The 12,445-nt window shown below is 40.0% G+C and overlaps 1 protein-coding gene across 1 annotated transcript in view; it reads left to right on the forward strand.

Annotated features, from left to right (window-relative positions):
- The window catches only part of tbc1d25 (TBC1 domain family, member 25), a 28,395-nt gene extending 16,460 nt beyond the window's left edge, over nt 1-11,935 (forward strand). The window contains exons 6-7 of the mRNA XM_050064760.1: nt 3,170-3,448; nt 5,419-11,935. Of these exons, the coding sequence (XP_049920717.1) occupies nt 3,170-3,448; nt 5,419-7,086 (1,947 nt within the window). The 3' untranslated portion in view covers nt 7,087-11,935. The remainder of the gene's footprint in view (nt 1-3,169; nt 3,449-5,418) is intronic.
- The last annotated feature ends 510 nt before the right edge of the window (nt 11,936-12,445 follow it).

The following is a 12,445-nucleotide window of genomic DNA, read 5'->3' on the forward strand; positions in this document are numbered from 1 at the left end:
AGTAAAGCAAAACTGCACATTTCAGAGTGGCCTTTTATTGTGGCCAGCCTAAGGCACACCTGTGCAATATTCATGCTGTCTAATCAGCATCTTGATATGGCACACCTGTGAGGTGGGATGGATTATCTCGGCAAAGGAGAAGTGTTCACTAACACAGATTTAGACAGATTTTTGAACAATATTTGTGAGAAATGGTCTTTTGTGTATATAGAAAATGTTTTAGATCTTTGAGTTCAGCTCATGAAAAATGGGAGCAAAAACAAAAGTGTTGCGTTTATATTTTTGTTCAGTGTATATACTAGGGATGCACCGAATATTCGGTAACCGAATATATTCGGCCAAATATTGCAAAAAAACACACATTCGGTATTCGGTGGAATAAGTGAAAAGCAAGGCCGAATAATAGTGGCGTGTTTTGATAACGCAATCAAACAGCGTGCAGTGACGGATGGAGAAAAATGTCGGCAGTGTGGCGATATTTTACTCCGTCTGTCACCGCACTCGCATTTGTAACTAAAAATAGTTTTGCGCAAGCAAAATAAATCATTCAGCACACTGTGCAAGTACAGATTTCAACCAGCAGCAGCAATACGGCAGCCATAGTCCTCCGCGATTTTTATTTTATTAATTTATTTTATTTTGATCCCCCCTATGTTAATCACTCATTGATGCTGTTTTTGAAGTATGAATAAGTCAATAAGTAATTTATTCCATTGAAATATCATTGATGTATTATAGAAAAGTGATTTATCAGCTCAGTGGACCAGCTCAGTGGCCTAGTGGTAGAGTGTCCGCCCTGAGACTGGGAGGTCGTGGGTTCGATCCCTGGCCGGGTCATACCAAAGACTATAAAAATGGGACCCATTGCCTCCCTAGATCACCACGTGATTCCCGAGCGCGGCACCGCTGCTGCTCACCGCTCCCTCAGGGGATGGGTCAAATGCGGAGAACAAATTTCACACACTCAGGTGTGTGACAATCAGTGGAACTTTACCTTTACCTTTTACTTTACCTTTACCTTATCTTTTTATAAATGACAAAAGGCACATCTGCCTCATTTTCGCTGTGGTATCGTGATACTACTCAGAACCATGATACTTCCACTGGTATCATACCGTGGGTCCCAATTTTGGTACCATGACAACACTAATCTGGAGGGGGTTCATCTGCAAAAACTAATGAAAAACTAAACAACAGTATTCGGTATTTGGTACTCGGTCAAGCATTTAATTTTATTCGGCTTCATTTCGGTACATATATATATATTTATTTTTATTATTATTATTATTATTATTATATTTACATTTTCAAGAAATATATTTTTGGGGGGTGCACTTTTGGATACATTACCTCAAGGCAACACAATACCATAAGAGAGTTATTGTTTAAAATTTAAATTTAAAATTTAAATTAAAAAGAAGATGTTTCAGACCATTTTTGTGAAGAGTTGATGGATCTGAACTGTGTGAGGAAGGCCCCAAAAAGAGACTCAACATGGCCTCCAGAGAGTCATGTTACAGTATAAACAGTGCTTTTGATGTCCTTAGGACCCTGGCTCTTTTTTAAAGTATTGCAACATAATTCATTATATAATTAAAATTAAATTTGGCACAAATGTCCACTTATACTCAACAATGAACTTATTAGTTTTTAGTGATTAAAGGTCAGAGGTCAAGGTCACTGTGACCTCGCTGACTCATTCTTGTGAACACAATATGTCAAGAACGCCTTGAGGGACTTTCTTCAAATTTGGCACAAACATTCACTTGGACTCGTGAATGAACTGATTGGATTTTGGCAGTCAAAGGTCAACGTCACTGTGACCTTGTCTGTCTCATTCTTGTGACTGTGATATCCCAAGAATTCCTTGAGAGAATTTATTCAAATTTGGCACAAACGCTAATTTGGACTCAACAATGAACTGATTGGATTTGGTTGGTCAAAAGCCAAAGGCAATGTGACCTTGCATCTGTCTCATTCTCGTGGACATGATATTTCAGAAATACCTTAAGGGAATTTCAATAAATTTGACACAAACGTCCTCTTGGATTGCAGAATAAGCTGATTAGAATGTTGTAGTGAAAAGTCAAGGTCAATGTGACCTCACAAAATATGCTTTTAGCCATAACTCAAAGTTTTTTAGCTAATTATTACAAAACTTAACACAATTTCTAATAGGATAAAATAAAGAAGTGATGACATTTGATATCCAGAGGTCACAGGTCAACTTCACTGTGACATCATAAAACACTTTTCTGGCCATTACTCAGCGTCATATCTCAGGAACAGAAGGGGAGGTATTAGGCCAGGTCGTTTTCACATCAGCGGCGTGTCAAGGAACTATATTCAACTTATCTTGCATTGTAACATGCATTATGACAACTTAATAAGGTTTATGAATGTTTTTAAATGAAGTGGAGGAGCCTACAAGTGTTTTGTTTAGTTTGTCTCAGAGGCTCTGCAGACTGCGGACTCTGCAGCTCCGCTCAGCTGTCTGCTGCTGCTGCGAGATAAGTGTCCTTCTGGTTCTTCTTCTTCTTCTGTAACCTTGTGTGTATTGGCGGTTAATACAGCATTATCGCCACCTAGTGGATTGGAAGCGCATTACACCTATAATGGGCTTTTATTGGGAAAAATAGCTCAAATGCAACCCCCAGTGGTAAAATTACGCATATAATTCGATATATCGGTTTGGTTAGATATTTGGCTTTAAATCAAACCGGTTGGAAAATTTTTTGAACTGGCACAAGCCTAGGTGGTAATTCTAGTTAAGGATGTATTGTGTGGGTATAAACATTCAAAAGTGGGTATGTTAATCTTGGGGCAACATTGTGCCATAGAAGGTAAACTTTATTGATCATGATTCAGATTCTGCTTGTCAAATATGGTTCTTATTGAATCCTTTTCTGATTCTTTGCAAACCAGAAAAGGAACCAAATTATGTTGTAAACAGAAACCACCAACAAATGATTATTCACAGGCTTTTCCCCTTCTAACTCTCACAGAAAAAAGCAGCTCTGTTTTCTGCCTGTGTCTCCTGCACACACAAAATGTGCCAAGTGAAATGATATAAAATCATACATTTATATATTATATTATACAATTTGTATTTTAGGACTGTTGTTGATCAGTAAGGGATTAAATGATAGATTGTTTGCTGTTGTGTTAGGTTGTTTGGCGGTACCTCCTGAACGTCTACCCTGATGGACTAAGTGGGCAGGAGAGAATGGACTACATGAAGAGGAAGACAAGGGAATATGACCAGCTGAAGAGAGAGTGGACAGCCAGGGTCAGTCACGAGGACCTTGAATTTATCCGTGGGAATGTTCTTAAAGATGTCCTGAGGACAGACCGGGCTCATCCATACTATGCAGGGTCAGAAGACAGTCCACATTTGACTGCCCTAACAGACCTGCTCACCACATTTGCCATCACACNTATTGTGAATGTTTTTTTTGTTTTTTTTTAAAGATTATTTTTGTGGGCTTTTGCCTTTAATGGATAGGACAGTGTGTGAAATGGGGAGACAGAGAGAGAGAGTGGGGACTGACATGCAGCAAAGGGTTGCAGGGTGGACTCGAACCCGCGACCGCTGCGGTAATATGAATGTTAATGAGGAATGGTGATGTGAAGTAGGTCATTTAAGAGCTATAGAGAGATGTTAAGGGCAATCAACTGCTCTAAGGTAATGAATTAATTTATTAATTTTATTCGACATCACCTCTGATCACATGAAAGAAGGGTTTAGCCCACTGGTTTGAAGTGTCGCTGCAGAGAGGGGACTGTAGCTGACTTCCAGGTTGTTGCACTGTGTTGTTGACTTGCGTGGCAGCCAGGAGTAACAGAGCCTGTCAGACTGTGAGGGCTACAGCAGGAAGAAGCCTCAGCAGCTTGTGAAGATCTCCGGCCACTCTGGAGAAAATAGCTTGCTGAGCTGATGAGGCTTGCGGGTGGGACAACCCAGTGGTTTTACTTCAGAGCCAGCAGCAGTGTCTTTAGTGGGGATAGTTGCTGGTGGTTCACCCAAAATTCTCAGCTTTGGGACAGCGACAGGCTTCTTGATTCCATGTGATACTGGCTGGATGTAGAATAACAAACCCTGACTACAACACTTCTGAGGCTGAGTATCAGATAGATTATTTTTGCCGGGTAGCAAGCTTCAGAAAGAAAACACTTGAAAAAATGCGAGGCTTGATGGTACAAAATTTTTAGAAAATGAAAAAAAAGGAGCCTTTCAGAACAAAATCAAACAGGCTGCAGTGAGAGTCTCTCTCTAGGGGATATTTAAAAATAGAAGTTTTGTGCATTTTGTCCCTCTCAGGCAAGCGCAGGGGGTAAGTATTGCCATAGCCCACAGGAACGACGCTCCACAATGCTTTTTTTTTTCCTTCAAGTGAGGATTAGAATATATGCAGTTCACATAAAAACAAAATTAATATATATTTCAAATGCTTGAAGATCCACTCATTACTAAATGTGTACGTCATCCAAGAGAGACAGTAAGAACTAATGGAATGGTCAGTGTTGTCATGTTGAAATCTGAGGTGTGCTGATGGATTCATGTCGTCAGCTCATGCATTGAGTAACATAACAAGTAAACGTTCCACCTTAAAGTTGCCAGCAGTTGGCCCAGTGAATTAAGTTATTTTTTACTGGCTCAAGTGAAGTTTCAATGTAAACCCTAGAAGACTGCCTCCATTTTGAGGTCTCTTTCGGCCAGTTTGTTTACATGCAGGACAGAAGTTTGGATAATGTGGAGAAATATGAACATTTGTGCAGCAGCAGTTTGTGGATATGTGTGGATGTAATAATGTGTTTGGACTAGATATTTTGCTGGATTTAGATCGTCTGGACTTGTGTATGACAAGTGAAATGGGAACTGTGTGTAAAGTGTGATTCAGTCTGGATAATATAGATCTGTGGATAATACAATAACGCTTCATAGGTGGGTTATAAGTGTTTTTTTGTCAGATAGAAGCATCTGTTGAGCTTGCTGTGGTGGTTTTATCTTGAAATGGTCAGCACTGTGAGGTGTGGAGCTTTCTAGTAATAGGTCGTATTAGTAAACTGCTTAAACAACGTCAAATACAGCAGTTGTTTTATATACCATAGCCATCAAAAAAATTATTTTAGGAGGGTTCATGGACAGGCCATCTGATTTCTAACAGTTGGGAGATGTGGGGTGTCCATGAGGCATTTCCTACTCTCCATATCGGTTGGGGAATTCAAATAAAGAAATATATAAACAAGCAGAAGAAACAGAAGAAAATAGGTGGCATACCAATAGACATACGATCAGAGGTTGATGTCTCTTTTGCATGTTTAAAAGCATCTACATATCTACATGATTTAGGATTCTGTGTTTATTTGTACACTGTAGACTTCTGTAACTTTGTGTGGATGTGTTTTGTTTTTCAGATATCATACTGTCAAGGTATGAGTGATATTGCGTCCCCTATACTTGCTGTAATGGACAATGAGGCGCATGCCTTCATTTGCTTTTGTGGCATCATGAAACGTTTGGAGGGGAACTTCCGGCCAGATGGGCAGCTTATGTCTATCAAGTTCCAGCATCTAAAGCTGCTTCTGCAGTACTCAGATCCTGAATTCTACTCTTACCTGGTGTCCAGAGGAGCTGACGACCTCTTCTTTTGTTACCGCTGGCTGCTTCTGGAGCTCAAGCGAGAGTTTGCTTTTGATGATGCTTTGAGGATGCTTGAGGTAACTTGGAGCTCCCTGCCCCCAGATCCTCCTGAAACTGAAGTAGAGCTTCTGGGACCACTAGTTGAAACCAGTGAAACAGTGTCCCTCAGAGACAAGGACAAGGTAGTTGAGAATTGCCTCGGTGATGATAAGGAACAAAAAGAGAAGCAGCGTAGACGACATATGCTGAGACCGTCAAGAGAAGAGCCAGATATGAGCAGGAATGCTGTCATAAAAGAAAAGGGAAGCGATGGTGAATATGATGTTCCTCAAGTGACCATGGAAAAGGCAGATTTGGAGGCTCCTCCTTTTGAGAGGCAAACTAGTTTCGGGGAGTTTAAATACTATACTGCCCGGAATGAAGATAGCTTTCATATGGAGGATGCTGACCATCCACAGGTTTTGGTGTCTTCAAAGCCAGTAACAAGCATCCCAAGGCGCCAGTCCACAGTTGACAGTGAGGAGGATCCAGGAGAGAGAACACCTCTCATAAAAAACTGTGACAGTGGTTTCTCTCCAGGATCATCCCTTCCTCTCTTCCCTAGTGGCCTACCAATCTGGAAAAATAGCCCATCTGGCTCTCCCACATCTTCAGCTTCACCCTCCAGCTGGCCAGGTGCTTCTCCAGACTCTCCTCCAAAATCCCCATCCCCAACCAATGGAAGTGAGGCCTCTCCAAGAACTGTCCCAAAAGTTTTGACCTCCTCTGCCCAAGTGCTCAGCAGTACAGGGATTAACTCACCTACGACCCCCACTGTAAAAACATCTGTTGCATCTCCAACCCACAATCAGAATCGATCCCTGCTCTCTTCACCCATTTTGTCCTTTGGAAGAGGCCCCTCGCTGTCTGGCAGCAGGTCGTCCTCCAACAATCTCCTTTCACCTGGAAGCAAATCCCCCAGCACCACAGCTAACACACCCAGTTCTTCAAAAGCTGACACCACCAGCATCAAACCGTGTTCCTTGCCGCCTCCTCAAGAGTTTGGCAAAGGCAATCCCTTCATGCTGTTCCTGTGCCTGTCCATCCTGCTGGAGCATCGAGACCACATCATCAAGAACAGCTTGGATTACAATGAGCTAGCCATGCACTTTGATCGCCTTGTGCGTCGCCACAACCTGAGCAGGGTGCTACAGCGAGCCAAGGCCTTATTTGCAGACTACTTGCAGAGTGAAGTGTGGGACTCAGAAGAAGGGGATGAGGTTAGCTCGGACTCCCCAACAACAACTACCGCTGCTCAACACTCTCCCTCTTCAACCATCTCTGCCAGGCCCATTTACAGCCCTTTGGCATCGCCTCAGTCATCCTCACAGAACTCAACCTATAACCTCGCAACCACCATTCCCTCCCCAACAGGTCAAGTTTCCCTTTCTCCCACCTCCTGATTCCATCATGCATCATTGGCTTCCCATCCTCAAAGAGCTCCTCAGTAGACTGTGGCCCATTGGAGGTGTACATCTTTTTTAGATAGCCTTATATATTAAATTGGTTTGGTACCAATCTTCTCATCCTGTGTATGCTTGAATACATATATATACCTTATGTCTGTAATCATGGTAATATTTTATTTTTTTCATCATTTGCTGTCTGTCCTGGGAAGAGGAGATGAGGGAGCTTAGTTATTCATCATATCTAGAGGTTACTGATGCATGAAATGTTAAAAAGGCATTTAACCTGTGTTGTCCTTTTATTTACAAGCTCCTGATATGTCTAATAAGCCACAAATGTGTCTTAACTAAAGCAATCAAGCTACATTAGTTATAAACAGAACAGAAAACCCAGACTGTAATTTGTTGTTAGTCTGTCACAGTGTAAACCGAAGGCAACACTTGTGAGTCAAAACAAGGCCAGCATGCATATTGCACCTACCTAATCCAGGGGTAAACCATCAATACATTTACATGGGGTTATAAACTGTTGCTGAGACACTCTCAGCACTAGAAAAAAAAACTTTCTGAAGATGTAACACACTACTGAACAACTATTCTTCCCCTAAGATTTCAATAGGTAGCCATGTGTGACCATAGACTGGATTTAAGGATGGACAATATGTCTACACTCATCCTACTGTGCAAAAATGACACCAAAACATCTTGGATACGTCATCTGCCATCTTGCACTGGTGAAGTCATTTAGAGCCAGAGTCTGCACACTAGCAATCTCCATGGTGTCAATTTCCTGCCCATACACCCGTCACACCCAGTCGAGAGCAGCACCAGTGGTCGAAACACACCAATTGGCACACACAACTGGCAATCCTGACATCAAATGGCCTTTTTTTTAGCATGAAATAACTAATAAATCTCAGAGCAACTTAGAGAGTGCCGAGGTCACAAATGGGGCAAGCGATGCCCCAGTTAGTGATGTCTAAAGGGTATTTTGCCTTTGACAGCAATCTAAAACCTCTGCTATGATGTTATTAATTGCAATGGGAATTGAAGTATGGAATACTTGAACAGTTTAACCCATAGAGAGAAGTATAGCAGCAGTTTTCTGACCAAAAAAATGAAAGGAAGTGAGACCTCTGGCAGGATGAGAAACTATCTTGACACCTTGACTTGATACCTTCACCCAATTACAAACTGGATTAAGAAACCTGCCAAATATTTAAAGGTGAAATCCAATAACTTCACACAGGAAGTCCTACTCACCCTGTGAATTAAGTGAATAATGCTGCAGTGGCCCATACATTCCCCAACATAAAGATTACCATTCATACCATTTCTGTTTTATGCTGTAGATGAGCCAAAATGACCTTATATGTCCTCTTAAGCCTATTGTCTTGTTGCCATTAGCTTGATATTTTTGCCATTTCTGCTATAACCAAAACAAAACTTTCTACATGTTTAATGATGCTTAAATGATTCAATTGCTTACTGCTTCTGTATAAAAGAAGTTACACAATCTGTTTTCTCCCAGGGTGCACTATAGGTAAGGTGAGATCGAGGGGACATTAATGACAGAGTTTTTTTTTAGGCCTCCATACAAACTTAAATCACAGATTTTGGATTGGTGCAATGAGTTGGTGTCACTGGTAAGTTGACACAGGATGGTTAATTTTAGCTAAATAATTCTTATATATTCACAGGTGTCTCTTTAAAAATATTTTTGTTATTGCTCATTTGTTTTTTTTTCAACTGTGAGTGTCACTCAGCCAGTCAGTTATTCATGGAATTAAGGCTTATAGATCCAATCAGTGGTACATAGCAGGGGTCTCCATAGTTAAAACAGGACAAAGCAGCTGATCATTTTTGTTTGATGACAACACAGAAAACAGTGAGATCTAACCCCAGGGGCCGTACACGTGGCGCATTTTTTAAAAAATTGTTTTTAATGTAGATGCGCGGCAGCTGCGCTCAAACGCAAATGCGACGCTGTCGCAGCGCGCACGCACTCCCAAGCGCCTACTTTTCAGGGCACGATGGCTGCGATGAAGATCAGCTCTGCACTCAGGATTTCAAGTAAATATGCTAGGATATGGTGCTTGTTGCGGTCGCACAGCCATCACTCCCTGAAAAATAGGCGCTGGGGAATGCATGCATGTCGCGACAGCGTCGCATTTGCGTTTGAGCACAGCTGCCGTGCATCTACATTGAAAACTGAATTTGAAGGCGCAAAGCGGAGCACGTGTATGTCACCTAACACTCTGGGGGTATGTGGATGCAGTACTGTAAAACACACATTGGTGTCGATCTGCATTTTATAGACACCATTGTGTTGATATAGCCTATTGTATGTGCTGGATTCATACATTCAAACTACAACAGTAAAGCAAGTACTGTGCATTATTTAGTGCTTTGTAGCGTCATCATTCAGAGAGGTATTATTTTAGCTATTTGGTCATGATGTTTTTGAAAGACTTTTTGTTCTGTTTTGTGTTATGATTTCAAAGACACCCTGGGTTCTCTTTGTCTAAATGAGGCTAATTAATGCACAACTGCAGGCATCACATATTGATGGTGTTTATACTTGCTTTGTGTTGTTGCTCATGAGAAGGAAATAACTGACTCCTGGCTGTATAATTATTATCTTTACCACTGATTCTTCAGTGTGTTTGACATTGTAAAGTGGAATATGATATATTGCCACTTGACATGGCAAAAAACATGAGTCTTTGTGCAACCGTTTGGCAGAGAAGTGCCTCACTTGTTTGACTCAGTAGCCTTGATTTATATTTTCTTTTGTGCTCTTAACATCAGTGTACATTATGTTGTCATAGGGACTGATTTAAAGGCCAGCTATAGGGCTGAGTGATATTAGAATCAAATGGTTTATTGACAGACATTGTTAACATGTGGGGCATCCTGATGCTAGAAGTGTTGGGCTCTGGCTGGCGTGCTTGGACTCGCCTCTGATTGATTTTAAGAGGAGTTCGACTAGATTATATCAGTGATGCACGCATGGTATTCACTGCAGAGAAAAAGCTAGTTTTAACCATTTAAGATATATTGCGTATCTAACCAAGTTATGGATCATGACATGATACACATCTTAATGTCTCATTGCCTTTTGTTCCAAGCTCATTTCTGCAAGCCGAAGAGAAAAAGTTGGAATGCTTATTTTCATTTTTAGTCACTGAGTCAAAATGATGATATATGTACTCTGTAGCATCGCAGAGGGAATGGAAAATCATTCAAACAGGATTTATGTTTTCATAGATACACCTCCTAATTTTGTAATTGTACTCCCAGATCCCCAAGTTTCAGGGTTTTTCAGACCTGAAAAAATCATGGAATTAGTCAAAATCATTGAAAGTTGTGGAAAAGTCATGGAATTTTGTCATTTAAAATGAAATTGTTACAATAATCTTCAGTGGATAACCATCCACATAATGTAAGTTAATAGCAAATTAATTTTCTGTAGCTGAAGACATAGCGTGGCTCTAACATAAGGCGATGTGTTAGTGTTTTGCTTACTGTGGAGTATGTTTCATCTTGTAGTCCTTGGGTTCGTCTCTCCCTTCCAGTATGCCAGCTAGCTAAAATTAATCTGAATAGGGTTAGAATCTGATGTTTGAAAAACACAGGGCAAGACAAAAAAAAGTCTTTGTTATGGGTCCTTTAAAAGTCATGAAAAAGTTTGGAAATGTTGTCCATGAAAATATGAGGGAACCCTGATGTTTTCTCCCTCATTGTTGATGCTTCGGACCTCAGCACAGTTCAGTTGTGTAGGAATTTTTGGGGTTATGGGAATACAAGAACAATGTCAGACAGTGTATCTTAAAATTGTCAAATTTGTTGTTTGTTTTTCTCTGCATTGTTTACCTTCAGACTTTATTCATGGTTTTGAGAGGCCTATATTATGTATATTCTCAGTAGTCTGTAATGCAGAAGGTTGTACAGGAAGCGAGATTGCTCCACCTCCAATAGGAGAATCCCTCTTTGACGAGTGCTTCTGTTTTAAGCAGAAACTAAAGTAATTCTCATGTCTTTAGAAAGACCCTTGTGATTATTGTGGTTATTACTCTTACATTTGGTTTCGCCACCTTTTGTAAATCAGTATTTATTAGCATATTTAAAAAGAACTGAAGTAACTGGACTGGCTGGACTATGAGCTAGCAATATGTGCATTTGTAAAAAAGAAACAAAAAGATTTGTTTATTTCATTAAGTTATATTTGTGCACAAAAGTTAAACTTTTTAATCATACACCACACAACAATGTTACTGATTGTATATCGGATACAAATAAATAATCAATGCAACTGATTGTGCTTTTGAATTGACTGAAAAATGAAAGCATGAAAGCTGGGCTTGGTATCTTATAGAAAAATTTTGTCATGTTTGATGAAACTGTCACTATATCCAGACAGCAGTACATGAAACAGATAATATGTAAAAATATGTTGCTGTCTCCCCATAGTGCTTCTAATGGCATTTAAACAGTTTATTCAACAGTGCAATACTGGTGGGCACAAATGATCTGTGAGCAAAACTGGTTTGGAGGGCTGACATACACTGAACAGAGGATGTGAAACCTCTCTTGTAATTGCCTGGCCTTTCCTACCACTCTGGACTCACAGGTCATCATCATGCTGTTTTGCTGCTGTCCAGCAATTTTAATGGACATATTCAGTATCTAATCAAACTCCTCCACTTTTCACAGTCTGAAAATTAAAGTTAGACTATATTAAAAAGAGAAAAAAGTGTTAAAGTCTGATAAGTTGTAGCACATTACACAGAGAATGAATGGTAGAGTATGGAAATGAGAATAAGTTATTAAAAAGGAAAAAGAATTTACAATGTCTGAGTATTTTTTTTAAAAGTGCTGCTGCACAAATGTTTAGTGTAGCTTGAAGTGTCTACTTTAAACATTTTAAGAGGAGATACATTTTGAAACTTTGAGCTCCATAGCGTTTAATGGGGTTACAGTAGTATTTTTGATTTATCTCCAAAAGTACACCAGAGTTTTAAAAAACGGTTTGTTTTTGCATACTTTGTTCATAAACATGAAAAAATAGCATTTTACTCCTGACTTTATATATTTTTTAGGGATGCACGATAATAGATTTTTTTTTGCCGATATCCGATATGCCAATATATAACAACTTATTTGGCGGATAACCAATACCGATATCAATATATCCACTTCTTTCCCCACCTAATTTTAGTGATCATCAAGTCTTTACTGTAAGTGGCATTAACATCATGCATGCTATTATTGTGATGGCCCACCAGGGGATGGAGACATGAAATAGAGGGCTTTTCAATGCATGTAATATTCAGTCATTGGGCAAAATAAGAAA

Source organism: Epinephelus moara, chromosome 16 (assembly GCF_006386435.1).
Source record: "Epinephelus moara isolate mb chromosome 16, YSFRI_EMoa_1.0, whole genome shotgun sequence".
NCBI lineage: Eukaryota > Metazoa > Chordata > Actinopteri > Perciformes > Serranidae > Epinephelus > Epinephelus moara.